The 24,336-nt window shown below is 42.8% G+C and overlaps 1 protein-coding gene across 1 annotated transcript in view; it reads left to right on the top strand.

Annotated features, from left to right (window-relative positions):
• The window catches only part of LOC311103082 (MAM domain-containing glycosylphosphatidylinositol anchor protein 1-like), a gene marked incomplete at its 3' end in the record, with an annotated part of 494,094 nt that overhangs the window by 147,603 nt on the left and 322,155 nt on the right, over positions 1-24,336 (top strand). Inside the window, exon 3 of the mRNA XM_084144616.1 lies at positions 19,295-19,469. Coding sequence (XP_084000742.1) covers positions 19,295-19,469 — 175 coding nt within the window. The remainder of the gene's footprint in view (positions 1-19,294; positions 19,470-24,336) is intronic.

The following is a 24,336-nucleotide window of genomic DNA, read 5'->3' as shown; positions in this document are numbered from 1 at the left end:
CAGTCAGAAAGACGGACAGACAGACAGGGGCACGCTGGCAGACAGACAGACAGAAAAATGGATACACAGAACAAAAGGCCCATCAGACACTTCTTTATTTTATTCTCTCAGCTTTCAATCAATCATTCAAATGTATTTATAAAGCCCTTTTTACATCACCAGATGTCACAAAGTGCTTATACAGAACCCAGCCTAAAACCCCAAAAAGCAAGCAATGCAGATGTAGAAGCACGGTGGCTCGGGAAAAACTCCCTAGAAAGGTAGTCAAAGCAGGGTCAAATAATAATCACAGTGGTTATAGAGTGTGCAACACGTCAGCACCTCAGGAGTAAATGTCAGTTGGCTTTTCATAGCCGGGCATTGAGAGGTCGAGACAGCAGGTGTTGTAGAGAGGGAGAGAGAGGGGGCCTTCTGGATGCAGAGCCACAGTCAGCACTAACATAACCTATTTGTGTCCCATTTCCTGATTCCACCACACGGACATAAGTGTATTGACTCTGAAATATTCCGTAGCCCTGTAGCGATGTTGGTCATCTGATGAAAAACAAATCTTTGTGCTTTTGTGTCATATTTAAGTTTGTCGTAGTTGTATTTCAGTCAAAGTAAAATGGAAGTGAATGACAGTTGTGTGGTGTGTGTGTGTGTGTGTTCAGATATGCTGTTTTTCCTCTTTTCATGAGGTTTGTGAATGGACTGACAAAGTTGCTACAGTTTTACCTGATCTCAATCATTGGTAAATTAATGTCAATGTCTAAGCACCATACAAAGGAGAATATTACAAGATATTACAAGATTTCTACACATTTTCCCCCCATAGTTTTTGTTTATAGGAGTCAATAATACATCTTATGGACTATTGTGTTAACTGCACAATTCTAGTGGGAATTTGATATGTGTAACTTGATCAAAGGGAAAGACCAAAGTACCTTGGTCGATGGAGAGTAGAGGATGTCAATGAGCCAGCATATATTGACCAGATGTTTCACCCGATATATTGCTGTGATGCCTTGTCTGTCATTCCTTGATCTGACTGGCAATACAGAACTCCCTTTGCCTTAAGCCCGGCGTACGATTTTGGCCCTGATTTAGCTGTACCAGACACGTTTTTGAGATCGGAGACATAATCCCCATGTCATTGCCTACTTGGGGCGCATGGCCGTCACCAACACTTGTTTAATGTGAGGGGGTCCCCGACCGCAATCTGAGGGCTACCGATCCTGTCTTTGCACCGTCCCAGATGTCCCAATATTTTCAAACATGTTTGATTTTATCGGCACAAAATCTGCAATTCTCTTGTAGTGTGAGATGTGCAATGACAAGTTCTGAGAACGGTGATCAGCAATAGCCAATGAGAGCTCTCCAGAGAAAAAGCCAGTGAGACTGACGTTGTATAGCATCACCCAGAATGTGTAGACTCTTGAGCAGGAGCTATAACGACTACTAGTATGTGTTTGTACTTGCCTTTAACCAAAGTGTCAAATCGTTACAGCTCTGAAGTTCACAAGCTATGATATTCAATTCAAAATGTATTGGCTAGATATTTCAACTCTGTATGGCAAGTGTGAATGTCTGACTGAAAACGTTTATGAGGCTGCTTTGAGCCACAGCTCGTCCTAGCTACGTTAACAACCCAATCACATTATTGCATTATTGTTTCTGCGAGACAGCGTGGAATCCTCACAACCAAGTGAAGAATCTTGTAGTTTGTGATTCCTCATCTGTGCCACATCATTTAGTGTGTGCACCACTACGTCGGCAAGAAAAAAATGTTTAATGTGAGAGGCTCAGCGATGTTAGGATTTTGAAAGTTGTGTAGTATACGCCCGGCATTAGCTGTCCCCTCTCCTTCCCTCTGCCCCCTCAATCTCTCCTCCCTCATTTTTCCCACCATCCCATAACTGACAATTTGAATGAACTTAACTGATTCAAGTCGATGATCCTGGAGGAGAGGTTTATAATTAATGCCCATTGTTCTCCAAGTGATCCTTTTCCCCGTCTCTTTCCCACGGTTTCCCATGGTGACAATTTCACTCTGAAAGTGTTAAATGTACACTATTTTCAGTGAACATATGAGTCCACTGAACTGGTGCTGAAATAACACTTTGGAAAGTGTTAAAGATTTAATTATGTTGCAGTGTTCCCTATTCAACTTTTAAAGTGTTCAAATTAACTTGATTGTGGTGTTTGCATAGCTCTACTGAGTAATACGCGACACCTACAATGTAAAACATAACACTTGATTGAGAGTACACTTTTTAACTGTAATACTTTAACACCTGTCGTGTTTTACAGTAAATCATTTTGAGTGTTGTTTTAACACTGTATGGTGTAAAGCCTATTTTGCATATTTCTCAGGGTGCCTTTTCTTTTTGCGTGAATTGTAGAGTTACCACCCATGACTGTATTTGATAGTGACAGAGACATGGTTATTGAATGCTTTCGTTTTAAAGGCCTTTGGCTTTCACCAAGTGAGTACCTAGGCAAATGTTATCATTAAAATTGAACTCTATGACAATATATGTATATCATATGGCCTAGTTTTACCCTAACACAGTGGCATTAGGAAACTCCTGGTTTACAGGCCACATCAGCCCTGCAAATCACATTATGCTGGCTTGCAAACTTATGTGTATTTCCTATTGGAATCCAGCCAGTGTGAGGATGTTCAAAAGATGGTGTTTTTATTCACCCGCAACCTGCATTCAGAATAACTGTCAGGATTAGGAAAGTTTATAAGAAGACTACCTAAACCATTTAAACTGGAACAACCATTTTAGCAACGGGTGCAATAAATCTAACTAACTGATTGGTTTAGTTTAGAAAAATGTATGTGATTTGTTTTTGTGTAGCATAAGATTAATCAATCAAAAAAATTGACCTGCAGTAGAGCATGCTAGGAAATATGATAGTGTAGGCGTGGTTTTAATGGGACTGTTTTAGTCTCCAATGTAAAACAATAACTCTGGTTATCAACACCAACACTGGGGGTTCTTTTACACCACTGAGTGTTCATTTCACTCATACAGAGTTAATTTAACTCTTGAAATAACACTAGAAATGTTACACAGAAAAATCAACACTGGCCAATTTGTTGTGCAACGAGAGAGAATAATGAAAATGGTTATTGCCACAGTTTTATTTTAAGCTTAGCAGCGTTCCACCCCACCCTTTTTTCTATTATTTTTTTTTTACGTGCGAGTGAGCGTTTGAAAAGACCGATTACTCTCGTCCTCTTCTTCGCCAGGGATCTCTCTCTGGAAGTTTGTTGTGATCTGTCTGTTTTCTTCTCCCACCTTCCCTCCCTCTCTTCCATCCCTCTCTCTTTTGTGGTCCTCTGTAGCTCAGCTGGTAGAGCACGGCACTTGTAACGCCAAGGTATTGGGTTCGATCCCCGGGACCACCCATACACAAAAATGTATGCACGCATGACTGTAAGTCGCTTTGGATAAAAGCGTCTGCTAAATGGCATATTATTATTATTATTATTTTGTAACACAGCAACATGTGTGTGGGATTGGGCCTGTGCCAATTACTCACTCCAAATACTCTTCCAACAATAGATGGATTATGATGATCGGCAAATTTGAACAAGTATAATGGAGAAGCGCACTGAGGCATAACTCAAGTGTGTTTACACTGTCGAATGTGTTCGAGAATAAATGTGGTGAAGAATTGTATTAGTGTGACTACACTTCATACTATACCCCAGCCATTTTGTCATTTTGAAGCTTGTAAATAAGCTACTTTCTCACCACATTCCACAAGTTAATCTTATCAATATTGAACATTCATGGAAACACAATTGCATGAATGGTATCAAGTAGGCAGCCTTGAATACAGGAACACAAAGGGGCCGATTTCCCAGACATAGATTAAGCGTAGTCCTGCACTAAGAGATTCTATGTTGAAAATGTGTCCATGAAACCAGCCCAAAATGTCATTGCGTACTATAGTGGTAAAAATGAAGTTGAATACCGTACATACAGTGCACATTTTGTCACGTTACAGCCTTATTCAAAAATGTATTAAATTGTTTTTCAATCTACACACAATACCCCATAATGACAAAGCAAAAACTGGTTTTTAGAAATTTTTGCAAATGTATTAAAAATAAAACACGGAAATATCACATTAACATACGTTTTCAGACCCTTTACTCTGTATTTTGTTGAAGCGTCTTTGGCAGTGATTACAGCCTTGAGAGTTATTGGGTATGACGCTACAAGCTTGGCACACCTGTATTTAGGGAGTTTCTCCCATTCTTCTCTGCACATCCTCTCAAGCTCTGTCAGGTTGGATGGGGAGCGTCGCTGCAAAGCTATTTTCAGGTCTCTCCAGAGATGTTAGATCGGGTTCAAGTCCGGGCTCTGGCTGGGTCACTCAAGGATGTTCAGAGACTTGTCCTGAAGCCACTCCTGCGTTGTCTTGGCTGTGTGCTCAGGGTCGTTGTCCTGTTGGAAGGGGAACCTTCGCCCCAATCTGAGGTCCTGAGAGCTCTGGAGCAGGTTTTCATCAAGGGTCTCTCTGTACTTTAATCCATTCATCTTTCCCTCGATCCTGACTAGTCTCCCAGTCCCTGCTGCTGAAAAACATCCCCACAGCATGATGCTGCCACCACCATGATTCACCGTAGGGATGGTGCCATGTTTCCTCCAGACGTGACACTTGGCATTCAGGCCAAAGAGTTAAATATTGGTTTCATCATACCAGAGAATCTTGTTTCTCATGGTCTGAGAGTCCTTTACTTGCCTTTTGGCAAACTCCAAGCGGGCTGTCATGTGCCTTGTACTGAGGAGTGGCTTCCGTCTGGCCATTCTACCATAAAGGCCTTTTGCTCTGACATGCACTGTCAACTGTGCAACCTTATATAGACAGGTGTGTGCCTTCCCAAATCATGTCCAATCAATTTAATTTACCACAAGTGGACTCAAATCAAATTGTAGAAACATCTCAAGGATGATCAATGGAAACAGGATGCACCTGAGCTCAATTTCAAGTCTCATAGCAAAGGGTTTGAATACTTATGTAAGTAAGATATTTCCGTTTTTTTTTGTATATATAAATTTGCAAACATTTCTAAAAACCTGTTTTTGCTTTGTTATTATGGGGTATTGTGTGCAGATTGATGAGGAAAACATATATTTAATCAGTTTTAAAATAAGGCTGTAACGTAAACAACATTTGGAAAAAGTCAAGGGGTCTGAATACTTTCTGAATGCACTGTAAACAGTAGCAAATGAGGGGCCATACACCCAATATGATTGTTGATAGATAGGTTAACCCTTTAGACTCCAAAATAATTATAGAATTTTGCTGCAGATTAATGAGAATGTTCAAGATAAAGCTAATTTTCTCACACATTTCAAACAGATATTGCTCAAAAACAAATAACAAATTACAATTTGTTCAGTTCACATAGTTTGAAAAGCACAACCCATTCTTTAATATGACACCACATTCATGCCAATAGGAATAACACTTATTTTGTCTTCCATTGTGTAAAGACACTATCAAAAAACAATTAACACTCAACACAACAAAAAACTCTAGTATTTAAATTGTAAACATTTACCAAATATAAAAATGTACCAAGTATAATATGATGTACTTAGAAATATTATTTACACATATAAATATTACAAAAATAATCAAAAATGTGACCAGAGGACAATATTCAGAAAGTATTTCAAAACCCACACATAGTAGGCTATTTGATTGACAACGATTTTTACTTCTGAAACAATGTAAAAATGTAAACAACTATTCAGAGACTATTTCAAAATGTAGATGGCCTCTCTCAATAAGATTTAGTACAGACCAGGCCTGACACAAAATGTAGAAATTGTAGCCTACTTTGACAACATTCAGTGAATACAATAAGTATTAGAGAAAATGAAGATACAAAACAAAACACAACACTTCAGAGATCATTTTAAAAAGTACGCCATTATCCTCCTGAGTGGCGCAGTGGTCTAAGGCACTGCATCGCAGTGTTGCGGCATCACTGCAGCCTAGGGTTCGATCCCAGGATGTGTCACAACCGGCTGTGACCGGGAGTCCCATAGGGCGGCGCACAATTGGCCCAGCGTTGTCCGGGTTTGGCCAGGGGGTCATTACTTGGCTCATCGCGCTCTCGTGGCGGGCCGGGCACCTGCAAGCTGACTTCAGGTCGTCAGTTGGAAGAGTAGCTGCTGCATGTGCAATAGCTAATGGGGATCATAATACACTAAACTATATCATGATGCACTTTCAATCAATCAAACCACGTTACACGCACACACGTACAGTATCATCAATAAAAATGATTTTATAAAGCCCTTAGTGGCCTCAAGGTGTTTCTAACGTTTGGTATACTCAGTGTATGTGTGTCGGACTGATGGATAATCAGACAGGATAGCGCAAACAAAAATACGTTCATTGATATCTTTGATATCTTCATAAAATACGTTCATTGATATCTTTGATATCTTCATAGATGACGAGCAGGGTCAGATTAGATAGTAGAACAGCGCCGGAAGAAGATGGCTGCCGTTTTACAGCCCTCTAACCAATTGTACTATTATGTGTGTTTTTCCGCGTTATTTGTAATTTATTTTGTACATAATGTTTATGCCATCGTCTCTTATAACCAAAGAGAGCTTCTGGATATCAGGACAGCGATTACTCACCTCGCGTTGGACGAACACTTTTTCTTCAACGAGGCGTTCGCGAAGGATATTCTACAGACTCCGGACAAGGCCCAGATCCCCGTCATTCGCGTGAGGAAGAGACGGCGATATCGTGGACGTAGGTCGGGGTGCCTTGTAAGGATCCGACGGCGAACGAGTAAACTGCCTCTCCCATCAATCCTATTAGCCAACGTTCAAGCTTTGGAGAATAAAATGGACGATTTAAGATTACGGTTATCCTACCAACGGGACATTAAAAACTGTAATATCTTATGTTTCACGGAGTCGTGGCTGAATGACAACAATGACAACATTCAGCTAGCAGGCTATACGCTACATCGGCAGGACAGAACGGCAGACTCGGGTAAGACGAGGGGTGGCGGTCTCTGTATTTTTGTAAACAACAGCTGGTGCACAAAATCAAATACTAAGGAAGTCTCAAGGTTTTGCTCGCCTGAGGTAGAGTATCTTATGATAAGCTGTAGACCACACTATTTACCAAGAGAGTTTTCATCTATATTTTTCATAGCTGTCTATTTACCACCACAAACCAATGCTGGCATTAAGATTGCACTGAATGAGTTGTACAAGGCCATTAATCAACAGGAAAACGCTCATCCAGATGCAGCGCTCCTAGTAGCAGGGGACTTTAATGCAGGGAAACTTAAATCCGTTCTACCTCATTTCTACCAGCATGTTAAATGTGCAACCAGAGGGGAAAAAACTCTAGACCACCTTTACTCCACACACAGAGACGCATACAAAGCTCTCCCTCGCCCTCCATTTGGCAAATCTGACCATAACTCTATCCTCCTGATTCCTGCTTATAAGCAAAAACTGAAGCAGGAAGCACCAGTGACTCGGCTAATAAAAAAGTGGTCAGATGACGCAGATGCTAAGCTACAGGACTGTTTTGCTAGCACAGACTGGAACATGTTCCGGGATTCTTCAGACAGCATTGAGGAGTACACCACATCAGTCACTGGCTTCATCAATAAGTGCATCGATGATGTCGTCCCCACAGTGACCGTACGTACATACCCCAACCAGAAGCCATGGATTACAGGAAACATCCGCACTGAGCTAAAGGGTAGAGCTGCCGCTTTCAAGGAACGGGACTCTAACCCGGACGCTTATAAGAAATCCCGCTATGACCTCCGACGAACCATCAAACAGGCAAAGAGTCAATACAGGTCTAAGATTGAATCATACTACACTGGCTCTGACGCTCGTCGGATGTGGCAGGGCTTGAAAACTATTACAGACTACAAAGGGAAGCACAGCCGCGAGCTGCCCAGTGACACAAGCCTACCAGACGAGCTAAACCACTTCTATGCTCGCTTCGAGGCAAGCAACACTGAAGCATGCATGAGAGCACCAGCTGTTCCGGACGACTATGTGATCACGCTCTCCGTAGCCGATGTGAGTAAGACTTTTAAGCAGGTCAACATTCACAAGGCCGCAGGGCCAGACGGATTACCAGGACGTGTACTCCGAGCATGTGCTGACCAACTGGCAAGTGTCTTCACTGACATTTTCAACATGTCCCTGACTGAGTCTGTAATACCAACATGTTTCAAGCAGACCACCATAGTCCCCGTGCCCAAGAACTCTAAGATAACCTGCCTAAATGACTACCGACCCGTGGCACTGACGTCTGTAGCCATGAAGTGCTTTGAAAGACTGGTCATGGCTCACATCAACAGCATAATCCCAGAAACCCTAGACCCACTCCAATTTGCATACCGCCCCAACAGATCCACAGATGATGCAATCTCTATCGCACTCCACACTGCCCTTTCCCACCTGGACAAGAGGAACACCTACGTGAGAATGCTATTCATTGACTACAGCTCAGCATTCAACACCATAGTGCCCTCAAAGCTCATCACTAAGCTAAGGATCCTGGGACTAAACACCTCCCTCTGCAACTGGATCCTGGACTTCCTGACGGGCCGCCCCCAGGTGGTAAGGGTAGGTAACAACACATCTGCCACACTGATCCTCAACACGGGGGCCCCTCAGGGGTGCGTGCTCAGTCCCCTCCTGTACTCTCTGTTCACCCATGACTGCATGGCCAGGCACGACTCCAACACCATCATTAAGTTTGCCGACGACACAACAGTGGTAGGCCTGATCACCGACAACGATGAGACAGCCTATAGGGAGGAGGTCAGAGATCTGGCCGTGTGGTGCCAGGACAACAACCTCTCCCTCAACGTGACCAAGACAAAGGAGATGATTGTGGACTACAGGAAAAAAAAGAGGACTGAGCACGCCCCCATTCTCATCGACGGGGCTGTAGTGGAACAGGTTGAGAGCTTCAAGTTCCTTGGTGTCCACATCACCAACGAACTATCATGGTCCAAACACACCAAGACAGTCGTGAAGAGGGCACGACAAAGCCTATTCCCCCTCAGGAGACTAAAAAGATTTGGCATGGGTCCTCAGATCCTCAAAAAATTCTACAGCTGCACCATCGAGAGCATCCTGACTGGTTGCATCACCGCCTGGTATGGCAACTGCTTGGCCTCTGACCGCAAGGCACTACAGAGGGTAGTGCGTACGGCCCAGTACATCACTGGGGCAAAGCTCCCTGCCATCCAGGACCTCTATACCAGGCGGTGTCAGAGGAAGGCCCTCAAAATTGTCAAAGACTCCAGTCACCCTAGTCATAGACTGTTCTCTCTGCTACCGCACGGCAAGCGGTACCGGAGTGCCAAGTCTAGGTCCAAAAGACTTCTCAACAGCTTCTACCCCCAAGCCATAAGACTCCTGAACAGCTAATCATGGCTACCCGGACTATTTGCACTGCCCCCCCACCCCATCCTTTTTACGCTGCTGCTACTCTGTTAAGTATTTATGCATAGTCACTTTAACTCTACCCACATGTACATATTACCTCAACTACCTCAACTAGCCGGTGCCCCCGCACATTGACTATGCAACGGTACCCCCCTGTATATATAGCCTCCCTACTGTCACTTTATTCTATTGTATATATAGCCTCCCTACTGTCACTTTATTTTTTACTTCTGCTCTTTTTTTCTCAACACTTTTTTTGTTGTTGTTTTATTCTTACTTTTTTGTTTAAAATAAATGCACTGTTGGTTAAGGCCTGTAAGTAAGCATTTCACTGTAATGTCTGCACCTGTTGTATTCGGCGCATGTGACCAATAAAATTTGATTTGATTTGATTTGATTTGATTTGAGATTATAACTGTAAAAGGCTATATATGATACACACACTTCAAGACCCATGGTCAGATGACTTAGTTAGCTGGTTGTCTTAGTAGGGGTGGAGTGAGACGATCAAGTAAGTGACAGCGTCGCGAGCGAAGCGCAATGTTGCAGCTTCCACTGCCTGACAGACAGCTAGAGTTAGCTAATGTTAGCTGGTTAGTTATGAAGCTGGGACAGTTTCCAAATGAACAGCACCGGTAGAAACAGGACAAAACAACTAACTTGTTAGCTGGCTACATAAACAAATATCATTGCAACTCAATATAATTTGAGCTCCACTGCGTGGGCTTCTAGCATAACATGACACTGACAGCCAAGCAAGCTGTCAAATAATAGGAAAACGAAGCAAGTCTATGAATATCTGTAACTAGCAAACATGACAAACCATACTTTAAGTCCAACAGATAAAAACAAATTACTATTTTGAAATCTCTATTTCATGGCTAGTTAGCTGGTTGCCTGTATCGCTAACGTTAGGTAGTGAAAGTGACAGCTTGACGCTTCTCGAGCGCAGAACACATTTACCACCACGCAATTTTCTAGCTAGCCTAACAGATGAACCTGACAGTTAGCTAGCTAGTTAGCTGATTGGGTCGTTTCCATATGAATTACTTTGGTAGAAACAAGACAAAACAACCAACTAGTTAGCTGACTATATAGGGCCTACAGCTAAACAGTGCTCCACCGCTGATGTGTTCGCCCTTTATCAACCCGGTGATCCTGACAGGATTTGCTAATCTGAGAGCTATTCCCCAAGTTTCACAACATAAACATCGACAACACCAAAAATATATCTGCTGTTTACTTATGTCACTCACCTTTATGTCATCATCACTTTTAAAGTGGAATGACGTGTCTGAATCCATATCACCAAGCAACATATTATAGATACAGCCTCTTGCACAGTGAAAAGTCGTGGCCATCATTTTGAGTAATGAAGTGAATAAAACGTAAAAAGTAATATGACAGCATACCCTGTTTCCGGTTTCTGGTTAATACAGCCACACGAATAACACAACAGGTTGTTAGCAAGTCAATTTTCCAATATTGACAAATATATTATTGTTAGAAAAACAAGGCTGTTGTAAAGGGTTTTAAGGCTCAGTATTGTTTTAGGCCGGGTCTGTGAAGTGTAAAGGCCATGGGTTGGGTTCAAATCCATTGAACTTTGCCATTTGCTATCTTTCACGGGAGGTGAATGGGACACTGCGGAAAACCATGTCAAACACTTAACCTGAGAACTGGAGTGTGTGTGTCTGCCTGCGTGTGAAATAAAGCTTGAACGTGTGCGGGACATGTCAAACACAACGCGGACACTGACGTGTTGCCTATCATTCGTTGACAGACGTTAACGTTCCTCTCCTCTCCCAGGTATCTCTTCCTTACTCACTATCCATCCATCTCTCATCAATCTTGCTCTTTCCCTCCAGATGCCCCCAAGAAGTCGCCTTCTCTCCCCTCCTTTCTTCCTTCATTCTTTCAAACCCTCTTTCTCCATCATGTGGATCGAGGTGTAATTTGTTTCCCTCTGCGTTTGTCCTCTGCCTCGGCAATGATCTACAATAAACACGCATAATGAGCACCTGCGCTCTGCGGGTCAATACAGTTAAACCGATCTTATCCATAGATAAACCGGTATTATGCAGAAGGGGTCTTGGATAGCGGTACTGGTAGCATTCACTATGTATGCAATATGTCAGAGGGATCAATACCTGGATGGAGCAATTGGAAGGCTCTGTGGTAGTGCAAAACTTGATAGTGGAATACACAGATTAAGCCTAGCCCTGGACTAAAAGCACTTTCAATAGATTATCTCAATTGAGCATGCTTTTAAGTCCAGGACTAGGCTTAATATGTGTCTGGGAAACCAGGCCTACAAGTATAGGGTGCTATGCTTTGGCTGGGTGTCTTTCAGGGACTTAATGGCTGCTGCGATTGATGAAGCCGCTTTAAACTAATGGATTAAATAAACTAAACAAACAATAGTTGACTTGTAGAACCCACATTAAGTCTATACTGAATTCAGTGAAATTGTGTTGTCGGTTTGAGTTTCAGGTTTGTGGGACTCCACAGGGTGGTTTCCCACACTGTAAAAAAATGCTGGGTTAAAAACAACCCAATTTGGGTAAGAATTGTACAGAAGTTGGGTTATTTTTACACAGCCAGTTGGGTCACTTAGTTGGGTTGTTGTGTTATTGATGCTGGGTTATTGAGCTATGACCCACCATGTCAGTGCAGAATACAGGAGGTGTGGCTTAGTAGGGGCGTGGCTTGCAAATAGTTCCAGTGTAAATGTCATTCCGGGTTCATGTTGTGTTGTATTGTCATAACACATCAAGGTTGAACTGGAATTGACCATTCAGATGTTGATTCTGGAAAGATGTCGGATGCGGCTGTTGGCGTGCATTGTGAATCTAATGATGGCGGAATCAAAGAGAATTGAAATATTTTCCAAAAGAATGGAAAACGGAGCAAAGTAGCGTACAGTTCTGAGAATGTCTCTTCATACCTTGTAGGAGTGCGGTTTGTTAATGAGGAGCAGTTGATCGGATTACCAATCTTGAAGAATCACGAGAGGCTTGGTTTTTGAATGTGTGTTGCGTGTCACCCGATTTGAGAAGTTTGTCTCTTCGGAACAGGGCGCATCTGGCATCTCGTGGGAAGTCGATGTTGCAGAGATGAAGAATATTCCTGGAGTGATTGATGCAGCAAGGACTTTACCACAACAGTCACAGGCTTCATCAATAAGTACATAGACAATGTCATCCCCACAGTGACTATAAGCACATATCCAAACCAAAAACCAGGAATAGGAATAGTTTACAAGGAATAGGACACGGACATGGACGCATACAAGAAAGCCCGCTATGACCTCCGTCGAGTCATCAAACATGCAAAAGGACAATATAGAAGGAAGGTGGAATACTATCACACCGGCGCTGACACTCGTCTAATGTGGCAGGGTTTGCAGATGATAACGGATTGCAAAGGGAAACCCAGCCAGGAGTTGCCCAGCGATGCAGAACTCCCAAACGAGCTAAATGCCATTTGTGCTCGCTTTAAGGAATATAACACTTTACCTTGTGTGAAATACCCTTTTTTTTTGGATGACTGTGTGATCTCCGTCTCCGTGGCCAATGTGAGCAATAAGTTTAAACAAGTAAGGATGACTCCCAAGTAAATGCCATTTATCACCATAGCTATAGAGGCCACAAAGTCCACCTTCTTAACCTTTAAAATATATGGGTCCTGCAAGGCAACCCTTCCAGCCTGCAGTGAAGTCCTATCCACCACCATGGACTCTTCAGGAGCACCATTCAAACCCTCAACCCTTTTAACAGCTGCTGCATATGAAATGCTCTGGATATCCCTGACTTTGGCCACCTCATTCTCTTTCGGCATTCCAAAGATGTGGCTTCATGTTTCCCACCATTTGTCACATTTTCATCACTTTTAAAACACATAATATGCTATTTTCCACAACTTGGACATCTCGTCTTTTCCCTTCTACAAACACTTGAAACATGTCCATAAGCTTTAGAGTGATCACACTGCATTGGTCTTGGGATAAATGCTCTGACTCTGTAGTTTATATACCCCCACTGCACTTGCGTAGGGAAAGACTCAGATAGACTCTTCCTTTTTTCTTAATTCACCACATATTCCAGTCTGTACTAGCAAAACAGTCTTGTAGCCTCACATCTGCTTCATCCGACCACTTCCGTATTGAGCGCATCACTGGAGATTTTGTTTGTAAACAGGAAGCAGGAGAATGGAGTCATGGTCAGATTTGCCGAAGGGAGGATGAGGGAAGGCCTTGTATGCATTTCTGTGGGTAGAATAAAAGTAGTCTAGAGTTTTTGCAACCCTAGTGGCGCAGGAGATGTGTTGGTAGAAGTAAGGTAGGACGGTTTTAAGTCTCCCTGAGACACTCCTCTAGGTGAGCAGTTTCTTGTTTGTTTATGGCCCAGCGTGGTGTTGGCTTGGGGCGGGATGTAGACAGCCGTGATAATGAATTAAGGATTAGATTTCTCTTGGTATATAAAAGTGTCTGCAGCTTACCATGAGGTATTCTATATCAACTGAACAAAAGCTAGAGATTTCCTTCACACTTGAAGCAGCACACCAGTTGTTGTTAATGAAAAAATACACTCCACCTCCTTTTGACTTCTCAGAAGCCGCTGTACAATGTTGCCGCTGCATGGAGAATCCACCGAGTACTACTTGCATAACGTCATCATCCAGACATATAGTATTGCATAAGGCATATAATATTGCAGCTTTTCAAGTCTCTCTGATAGGAGGCTCTCGAATAAAGCTCATCCATCTCATTCTCAAGTGACTGGTCATTTGCCAATAGAACGGAGGGGAGCGCTGTTCGGTTTTCTCTTCACCTCACTTTCACCAGGACTCCACTTCATCTCCCGTGTCTAAGCCTGCAGCGTTTTGGTAGGCCATTGAACAAAGTGGAACAGTTGAGTCAGAGTTGAAGTCGTATTTGAAGTAGAAATCGAGGTTAATCACTGTTGATCTGATGTCCAGAAATGCTTGGCAGTCATAAGTTATAATAGTATGAACTTGATGACACTTGATGATGCAAAAGAAGAGCAGATGACAGAGAGACGTCGGGAGGGCAACTCATGCAAACCCAGGTGTTTTGATGTTGCAACCGGTAACCCTACATGCACCGTAGCCACGAAGCATTGCACAAATGGACAGACAGACAAATGTATATAGCTACAAACAGATTGACAAACACACACCAAAGTGAGACCAATAAACACGGACAAAGCTACAAACAGACAAAGGATTTAGACAAAGATAGATAGATAGTGCAAAATTGCAGTATAAAGCAGCAGCAATAGCAAGTGGACGTTTGGCTCACATCTCAAAACCAACTGTTCAGAGGGGACTATGTGAATCAGGCCTTCATGGTCGAATTGCTGCAAAGAAACCACTACTACAGGACACCAATAATAAGAAGAGACCTGCTTGAGCCAAGAAACATGAGCAATGGACATTAGACAAATGGAAATTTGTCCATTGGTGTGGAGTCCAAATTGGAGATCTTTGTTTCCAACCGTCTTTGTGAGGCGCGGTGTGGGTGAACGGATGATCTCAACATGTGTAGTTCCCACTGTAAAGCATGGAGGAGGAGGTGTTATGGTGTGGGGGTGCTTTGCTGGTCAAGGCACACTTAACCAGCATGGCTACCACAGCATTCTTCAGCGATACGCCATCTCATCTGGTTTGCGCTTAGTGGGACTATCATTTGTTTTTCAACAGGACAATGACCCAACACACCTCCAGCCTGTGTAAGGGCTATTTTACCAAGAAGGAGAGGGATGGTGTGCTGCATCAGATGACCTGGCCTCCACAATCCCCCGACCTCAATCCAATTGAGATGGTTTGGGATGAGTCGGACGGCAGAGTAAAGGAAAAGCAGCCAACAAGTGCTCAGCATATGTGGGAACTCCTTCAAGACTGTTGGAAAAGCATTCCAGGCGAAGCTGGTTGAGAGAATGCCAAGAGTGTGCAAAGCTGTCATCAATGCAAAGGGTGGCTATTTGAAGAATCTCAAATATAAAATATATTTTGATTTGTTTAATACTTTTGTGGTTACTACATGATTCCATCTGTGTTAGTTCCTAGTTTTGATGTCTTCACTATTATTCTACAATGTAGAAAATAGTAAAAATAAAGAAAATCCCTTGAATGAGTAGGTGTGTCCAAACTTTTGACTGGTAGTGTATATATTTTTTATACCTACAGGGGTCCTAAAATACTAAATCAAGTTGCTAAATGATCCATAATGTGATCATCTTAAAATAATTAAATATGGTATTTTAGCAGATGATATGCTCGACGTGAACATTTTATTGATGCTTTTTAGACCTGTCTTTAAGTTTAATTAATAAAAGCCCCCGTCTGTAATGCTGAAGGTGTAGGTACTACTATAGCCTACTGTTACATTTTCTAATAGGGGGTGGAACAGAAACTATTTTAATGGTGACAGCCATGAGCACCCTTAATTTAAAGATATATTCTAATTAATAATACAGTTATTAAATAGGAGATCGAATGCTTTCTTTTGAGATGTTAGGATGTGTCAACGAATATGAAATGGTGAGTGACAGGCTGTATCTGACAGCATGTGTCCCAGATGTGTTCAAATGTGTTCATTCAGTCTGACACAAGTTGGTTAATTTCTTGGTGTGTCCAACTGTGTGTCGAAGTGTTGATATGGTCCGTATCGGACCTGGACACAGTTGGATACTCATGGACATGTGTTGGAATGTGTGTCAAGATCTGTCTGATCTTGATACAGGGGTATTTTATGCAGCTGGTGTTTTTAATTAATAGAAAGACAATCAGGTCATGCTGGTGGGTGGTAACATTCAAATAAATCCCACCCTTGAAATTAAAAGAAAGCTCAAAATAATTTTCACGTTGTAGGCGTGTAAGAGGTTATTGTGCATTTTCTTGTAAATTAATGGCACTTGATCACCAAAAAGGTCATGTTTAATTGTCAATAATTTACTGTCAGCTTACTGCAAGTAGTTATTGTAAATTACACAGTAACTTACTGTGGCTGATCTCTGTCACGCTCACTGACCTGATGGTGTGGCAAGAAGGTCCGTTTGCTGCCAACCAAGAGGTTGAGGCCAGGTGAGGTGGTGTCAACTAATGGTAAGCTATCTTGTAATCAGAAAATGTCAGTGAAAGTACAGCAAGTTACTGGCAGCTAGTTGCAAGTAAGTTAATAGCAGTTACTGGCTATTAAGTTACTTTGAATTTTACAATAACTTACTCACAGCTGGTTGCCAGTTAGGTAACGCAAAATTCACAGCAACTTCCATGCAATAAACTGTCAATAATTTACAGTGAAATGCACAGTAACAATTTAGCTCTTTATTGTCACATGCTCTTACAAAGATTGCAGAACTGACAGTGTTAAAAGAAGCGCTCAACCTTTGACAACATAACCATCAATGACTTAAACCGGTAAAACACTTCCACTGACGGTTGACACAAATACACAAAATTCAGTAACTTGTTGTTGTTTACCGTACTTTCACTGCAACCAGTAGCCTGTAGTGAACTGTAGAATTACAGGGAACTTTTTAACGGTGTAGCATTTCATGGCATAAAGGAGAACATGGTGAAGAAGTAAATAATTGGAGGGTTCTTCATCAGAGCAGTAAAGAACCCTTCCTGATATGCAAAACATTTTTTACACATATCACCCTCACCCCTGACAAAGAACCCCTCAAGACAACTTTTCGTGCATAAAAATCATGTTGGTTGAATGAACCGAGATGCATTCATTTCTTGCTTTATTTCTTCACAGAATTCGTAGGAAGGCAGGGTAGGTCTGTGATAAAAAAGAAACTCTCTGATGAACTGCGAGACTCATTGCGTCTCCCTACTCAGGCAATAAAGGGAGAGAATAGAGAGACGATGGATGTGCCATATCTCCTCCACAGGGAACACTGTGAACACTGGGGGGAAAAAGATGGTGAGGAGAAAGAGTTGTGATGTTTTTCCGTGGCTCGTGTCAGAGCGAGAGACTCCCCTGCTCTGCTCTGTCTTTCATCCACAGTATTTTTCTTTCTCCTGTCTCCTCCCATCCCTCTTTCTCTCTCTCTCTCTATCCCTCTCATCAACTTTCAATGTGTTTCTTCTGCTCCTTTCTTCTCTCACTTTCTCTCCCACATCCAGCATGCCCCCATCCCCCATTTCAACTGCACTCTATGAACCGTGTACACTTTCTCTACTGTTCTTTTTCCATCCTCCCCATACCTAGCATTTTCTATCCTTCTTTCGCCTGCCTCTTTCAATAACTCTATCTCTTTCTCCAACACATCAGCATTAATATCTCACTCTGGGTGAAGTTTCCCCCGGGGTGAAGTTATGTGTCCCAAATAGCCCTATGGCCCCTGCTCAAAAGTAGTGCATTAAATAGGGAATAGTGTGCTATTTGGGATACAAGTGATTAATAATCTTTAGTACAGCTGCTGCAACACAGTACTCGCTCTATTGTAACTGTTTTGCCCTACCCCCGGCAAGCCAACTTATTTTATTTTAATTATTTAACCTTTCTTTAACCAGGCCAAGGCCACACCATCATACCATAGACAGATCAACTCGTCTTTATCATTGTTTAATCAAGTCTACGCAGCCTTGGCATACACACACATAAAGACCATGTGCATACACACACACAGACGCACACACACACACACACACACACACACACACACACACACACACACACACACACACACAGAGAGTCACAAAGGCTATGTTTACCCTGGCAGCCCAATCCAGAGGCCTCATTTATAAACGTTGCATACGTACAAAATACTGTATAGCCCAAAACAATAAATGAGGCCCCTGATCTTTTGCCCAATTATTGGCAAAATAGCTGATCTGATTGGAGAAAACTCCAATTAGTGTAAAAAGTTCCGAATTGGGCTGCCCGTGTAAACGCAACCATCGACACGCACACACGCGCACACACACACACACCCTAACTTAAGACAGTACGTACACACGCACACGCACACACACATACACACGCACACACACACACACACACACACACAGAGTCACTAACCATTGACACTCCCAGCTCACATTTTTATCAGGAATGGCCAGTAGTAGGAGTTAATTATCCTGTAGAGGATGATAGGAAAGGGGTTAATGCAGCCTAACCATCGACATTACGTACACACAGACATACGCACACACACACTGACATACCCAGCTCACATTATTAACAGGATTGACATCTGATAGTAGGACAAAGTTAATTGTCCTGTAGAGGATGGTAGGAAAGGGGTTTATGAGGCTTTAATTGGCTTAATTGGTTTAATTGACATTGGTCATGGTGATAGTGTTGTGCAAAGATCACTGTGTAGAGTTGGTGTGTTTTGTGGTCATATTTTACTCAAAAGAGCTTGGTTTCTCGTAAAAACATGAAGGCATCTATCTGCTTTTTCACAAAGTGAAAATAATGAAAGCACTAAATAAACTGGATAAAGTGCACAATGGATATTACTGTGGGTGCTGTAGTCCCATTGGTTGTCATTACTCAAGAAATAAGCCAATCCGAACTTGTGTCTAGTATCTCCATTTGTATCTTTGTCTTGAGAAAGGCCACCAGGCCGAAACGTTAACTGCCATGTCCACCAGACACTTTTGCCCCCAATCTTGCAGATTACATTACGTGCGAAGCACTTCTAACGCAACATATTCTGTGTTCTACAGAAAAGTTGTACATCAAAGTTTTGGACTGGATATAGTATAAATTCACTCTATACCTTACTATACTCTATGCCTAACTAACCAACTCTTCTCCTCTCCATTGCCCCCCGCAGGTGCGTTGGACAAAGACAGCGGGCAGCGCCTCTGACAAGTTCCAGGAGACGTCCATCTACAATGAGACGCTGCGCATCGAGGGCATCCAGCGGGTGCAGGGCGGCCGCTACTACTGCAAGGCCGACAACGGGGTGGGGGTGGCTGCCATCAAGTCCATCCGGGTAGACGTGCAGTGTAAGTCGGCAGGGAACGCCGCAATTGATGCCTCCACGGCCCCCCTAAACCATTCCCAGAATGAGTCAAGCCCAGAATTTGGGGCAGGAATAGTGGCACATTTCAAAATGGGAATACGCTCTCCAGGAGTATCCATGGGGGATATTTAGATGGTAAAATGGGTGGAGGTTTGGACATGGACGCTTACTAGTTTTTAGTGGAAAACATCAAAGGGACTAGGGTGTTTGTAGGGTAAAAGATAGTTGGGTATAAGTGAGGTGTATTTCCTCTCACTGTTTTAGCTATGGGAAAGAAGAAGGGAAGAAGATACAGTGGGGAGAACAAGTATTTGATACACTGCAGATTTTGCAGGTTTTCCTACTTACAAAGCACGTAGAGGTCTGTAATTTTTATCATATGTACACTTCAACTGTGAGAGATGGAATCTAAAACAAAAATCCAGAAAATCACATTGTATGATTTTTAAGTAATTAATCTGCATTTTATTGCATGACATAAGTATTTGATCACCTACCAACCAGTAAGAATTCCGGCTCTCACAGACCTGTTAGTTTTTCTTTAAGAAGCCATCCTGTTCTCCACTCATTACCTGTATTAAATGCACCTGTTTGAACTCGTTACCTGTATAAAAGACACTTGTCCACACACTCAATCAAACAGACTCCAACCTCTTCACAATGGCCAAGACCAGAGAGCTGTGTAAGGACATCAGGGATAAAATTGTAGACCTGCACAAGGCTGGGATGGGCTACAGGACAATAGGCAAGCAGCTTGGTGAGAAGGCAACAACTGTTGGCACAATTATTAGAAAATGGAAGAAGTTCAAGATGACAGTCAATCACCCTCGGTCTGGGGCTCCATAACATATCTCACCTCGTGGGGCATCAATGATCATGAGGAAGGTGAGGGATCAGCCCAAAACTACAAGGCAGGACCTGGTCAATGACCTGAAAAGAGCTGGGACCACAGTCTCAAAGAAAACCATTAGTAACACAGTACGCCGTCATGGATTAAAATCCTGCAGCGCACGCAAGGTCCCCCTGCTCAAGCCTGCACATGTCCAGGCCCGTCTGAAGTTTGCCAATGACCATCTGGATGATCCAGAGGAGGAATGGGAGAAGGTCATGTGGTCTGATGAGACAAAAATATAGCTTTTTGGTCTAAACTCCACTCGCCGTGTTTGGAGGAAGAAGAAGGATGAGTACAACCCCAAGAACACCATCCCAACCGTGAAGCATGGAGGTGGAAACATCATTCTTTGGGGATGCATTTCTGCAAAGGGGACAGGACGACTGCACCGTATTGAGGGGAGGATGGATGGGGCCATGTATCGCGAGATCTTGGCCAACAACCTCCTTCCCTCAGTAAGAGCATTGAAAAAATGTCATGGCTGGGTCTTCCAGCATGACAATGACCCGAAACACACAGCCAGGGCAACTAAGGAGTGGCTCCGTAAGAAGCATCTCAAGGTCCTGGAGTGGCCTAGCCAGTCTCCAGACCTGAACCCAATTGAAAATCTTTGGAGGGAGCTGAAAGTCCGTATTGCCCAGCGACAGCCCCGAAACCTGACGGATCTGGAGAAGGTCTGTATGGAGGAGTGGGCCAAAATCCCTGCTGCAGTGTGTGCAAACCTGGTCAAGACCTACAGGAAACGTATGATCTCTGTAATTGCAAACAAAGGTTTCTGTACCAAATATTAAGTTCTGCTTTTCTGATGTATCAAATACTTATGTCATGCAATAAAATGCAAATTAATTACTTACAAATTATACAATGTGATTTTCTGGATTTTTGTTTTAGATTCCGTCTCTCACAGTTGAAGTGTATCTATGATAGAAATTACAGACCTCTACATGCTTTGTAAGTAGGAAAACCTGCAAAATCGGCAGTGTATCAAATACTTGTTCTCCCCACTGTAAATATAGAGAAAGAGAAATTTGGATACTCTTGCAGAGGCACGGAGTGGCGGGATCTAAAGGAGAGCATGGGAGAGTTGGTCCAGGTTGCACGGGGCCCTTCTGTGTACAGGACCTCGTGCTGCTGCCTGTATCCACTGTCCTACTGTCCCCCTGAATCAGGGGCCATGTCAGGGCCCTCAGCCAGGCCCGCTATAGTGCCCCCTACAGCATTGCATGGAGGTGATATCTCTAAAACCCTATAAAATTATACAGTGCTATAACCAGACCTGTCATTCACCCCAAACACAGCACAGGACATGGTAGGAGCACATATAATGTTTCCCCTACTATCGCCTTGTCCAACATCCTATGCCAAATCCCAAATCCCATGTAAGCTGCTTTGACCAAGAAACTAACCAGCTAATGGCAGCTTGGTGTAGGTCCAGTGCTACAATGCAATCTAATTACCAGAATATATCAATAACAGCATTACATTGGCGCCCATATCTCCAATCACACACATTCACACTTTTCTCATTCACACTTTTCTGATTTCCTGTCCATCACAGGAAGTTGACCCGTGTCCCAGCTCAACGTTAACTTACATCACTTAGTCCCATCCACTCGCTTGTATAAGACTGAATGACAGAATGACTGACAGACATACACCTTTGAGGCTGGGCACACTAACTCCCCTCCCTCCCTCCCTCCCTCCATCCCTTCCCTCCCTTCCCCTCATTGTGTTAGCTTCCTGGCAGGCGGCCCCCGGAGGGTGGTAATTGCGGGGCGAGTAAACAGGGCGATGGTGGAGCTGACAGGGGAGGCTGAGGGTAACCAGAAGTGACAGGTGACGCTTGTTCAATTTCCCCTCCCCACCGCACCTCAGCGCGTGCTCGCCAGGTGACTTCGAAACGAGAGAGAGAAAGAGAGGAGAGGAGGCAATAATTAGAGTGGCATGTCCCCTCCCCCCTCCTTAAGAGAGAAATGGCAGAGATAGAAAGGCAGGGAGTAAAGAAGTGACAGGGAAAAAGAGAGGAAGACAGAGAGAGAGACACAGTGAGAGAGACACACAGAGAGAGACATAAACAGAGAGAGAAATCAGACAGAGAAAGAAAGAGAGAGGAGACACAGACAGAGACAGAAGAGAGTCAGGGTGAACCAGGGGTTAGGTCTGGTTTCATATCTCCTTTGGGAGATTGAAATTTAAAGGCAATGTTCTCGCGTTAGTGGAGACTGCAGTCAAGGTAAACACTGCAGATGTCAGCTCAATATGAAATTATAGAGAGAGAGGAGAGAACAGAGAGTTTGGTCCTCTGTATCTCAGTTGGTAAAGCATGGGTCTTGCAACACCAAGACATGGATTTGATTGTTGTTGGGGCCACCCCTATGAAATATGTATGCACAAATGACTGTATGTCTTCGATAAAAGTGTCTGCTAAATGGCTATACTGTATATATATACACTACCGGTCAAAAGTTTTAGAACACCTACTCATTTAAGGGTTTTTCTTTATTTTTGCTATTTTCTACATTGTAAAATAATAGTAAAGACATCAAAACTATGAAATAACACATATGGAATGATGTAGTAACCAAAAAAGTGTTAATAAAATCAAAATATAGTTTACATTTGAGATTCTTCAAAGTAGTCACCTTTGCCTTGATGAGCTTTGCACACTCTTGGTATTCTCTCAACCAGCTTCATGAGGTAGTCACATGGAATGCATTTCATTTAACAGGTGTGCCTTCTTGAAAGATAATTTGTGGAATTACTTTCCTTCTTAATGCGTTTGAGCCAATCAGTTGTGTTGTGACAAGGAAGGGGTGGTATACACAAGATAGCCCTATTTGGTAAAAGACCAAGTCCAAAAAAAAAAAATAATATGCACGCATGACTGTAAGTCGCTTTGGATAAAAGCGTCTGCTAAATGGCATATTATTATTTATTATTATTAATATTATGGCAAGAACAGCTCAAATAAGCAAAGAGAAATGACAGTCCATCATTACTTTAAGACATGAAGGTCAGTCAATACGGAACATTTCAAGAACTTTGAAAGTTTCTTCAAGTGCAGTCGCAAAAACCATCAAGCGCTATGATGAAACTGGCTCTCATGAGGACCGCCACAGGAATGGAAGTTCCAGAGTTACCTCTGCTGCAGAGGATAAGTTCATTAGAGTTACCAGCCTCAGAAATTGCAGCCCAAATAAATGCTTCACAGAGTTCAAGTAACAGACACATCTCAACATCAACTGTTCAGAGGAGACTGTGTGAATCAGGCCTTCATGGTCGAATTGCTGCAAAGAAACCACTAAAGGACACCAATAAGAAGAAGAGACTTGGTTGGGCCAAGAAACACAAGCAATGGACATTAGACAGGTGGAAATGTGTCCTTTCGTCCAGAATCCAAATTGGAGATTTTTGGTTCCAACCGCAGTGTCTTTGTGAGACGCGTGTGGGTGAATGGATGATCTCTGCATGTGTTTTTCCCACTGTAAATCATGGAGGAGGAGGTGTTATGGTGTGGGGGTGCTTTGCTGGTGACACTGTCTGTGATTTATTTAGAATTCAAGGCACACTTAACCAGCATGGCTACCACAGCATTCTGCAGTGATACGCCATCCCATCTTTTTTGGGCTTAGTAGGAATGTCATTTGGCAGAGTGAAGGAAAATCAGCCAACAAGTGCTCAGCATGTGTGGGAACTCCTTCAAGACTGCTGGAAAAGCATAACAGGTGAAGCTGGTTGAGAGAATGCCAAGTGTGTGCAAAGCTGTCATCAATGCAAAGGGTGGATATTTGAAGAATATCAAATATCAAATATAGATTTGTTTAATACTTTTTTGTTTACTACATGATTCCATATGTGTTATTTCATAGTTTTGATGTCTTCGCTATTATTTTACAATGTAAGAATAAAGAAAAACCCTTGAATGAGTAGGTGTGTCCATAATGTAGAATTGAAAGTT

The sequence above is a fragment of the Coregonus lavaretus genome (assembly GCF_964263955.1).
Source record: "Coregonus lavaretus genome assembly, chromosome: 27".
In the NCBI taxonomy this organism is placed as follows: Eukaryota; Metazoa; Chordata; class Actinopteri; order Salmoniformes; family Salmonidae; genus Coregonus; species Coregonus lavaretus.
This window is presented reverse-complemented; position numbering and strand designations above follow the sequence as displayed.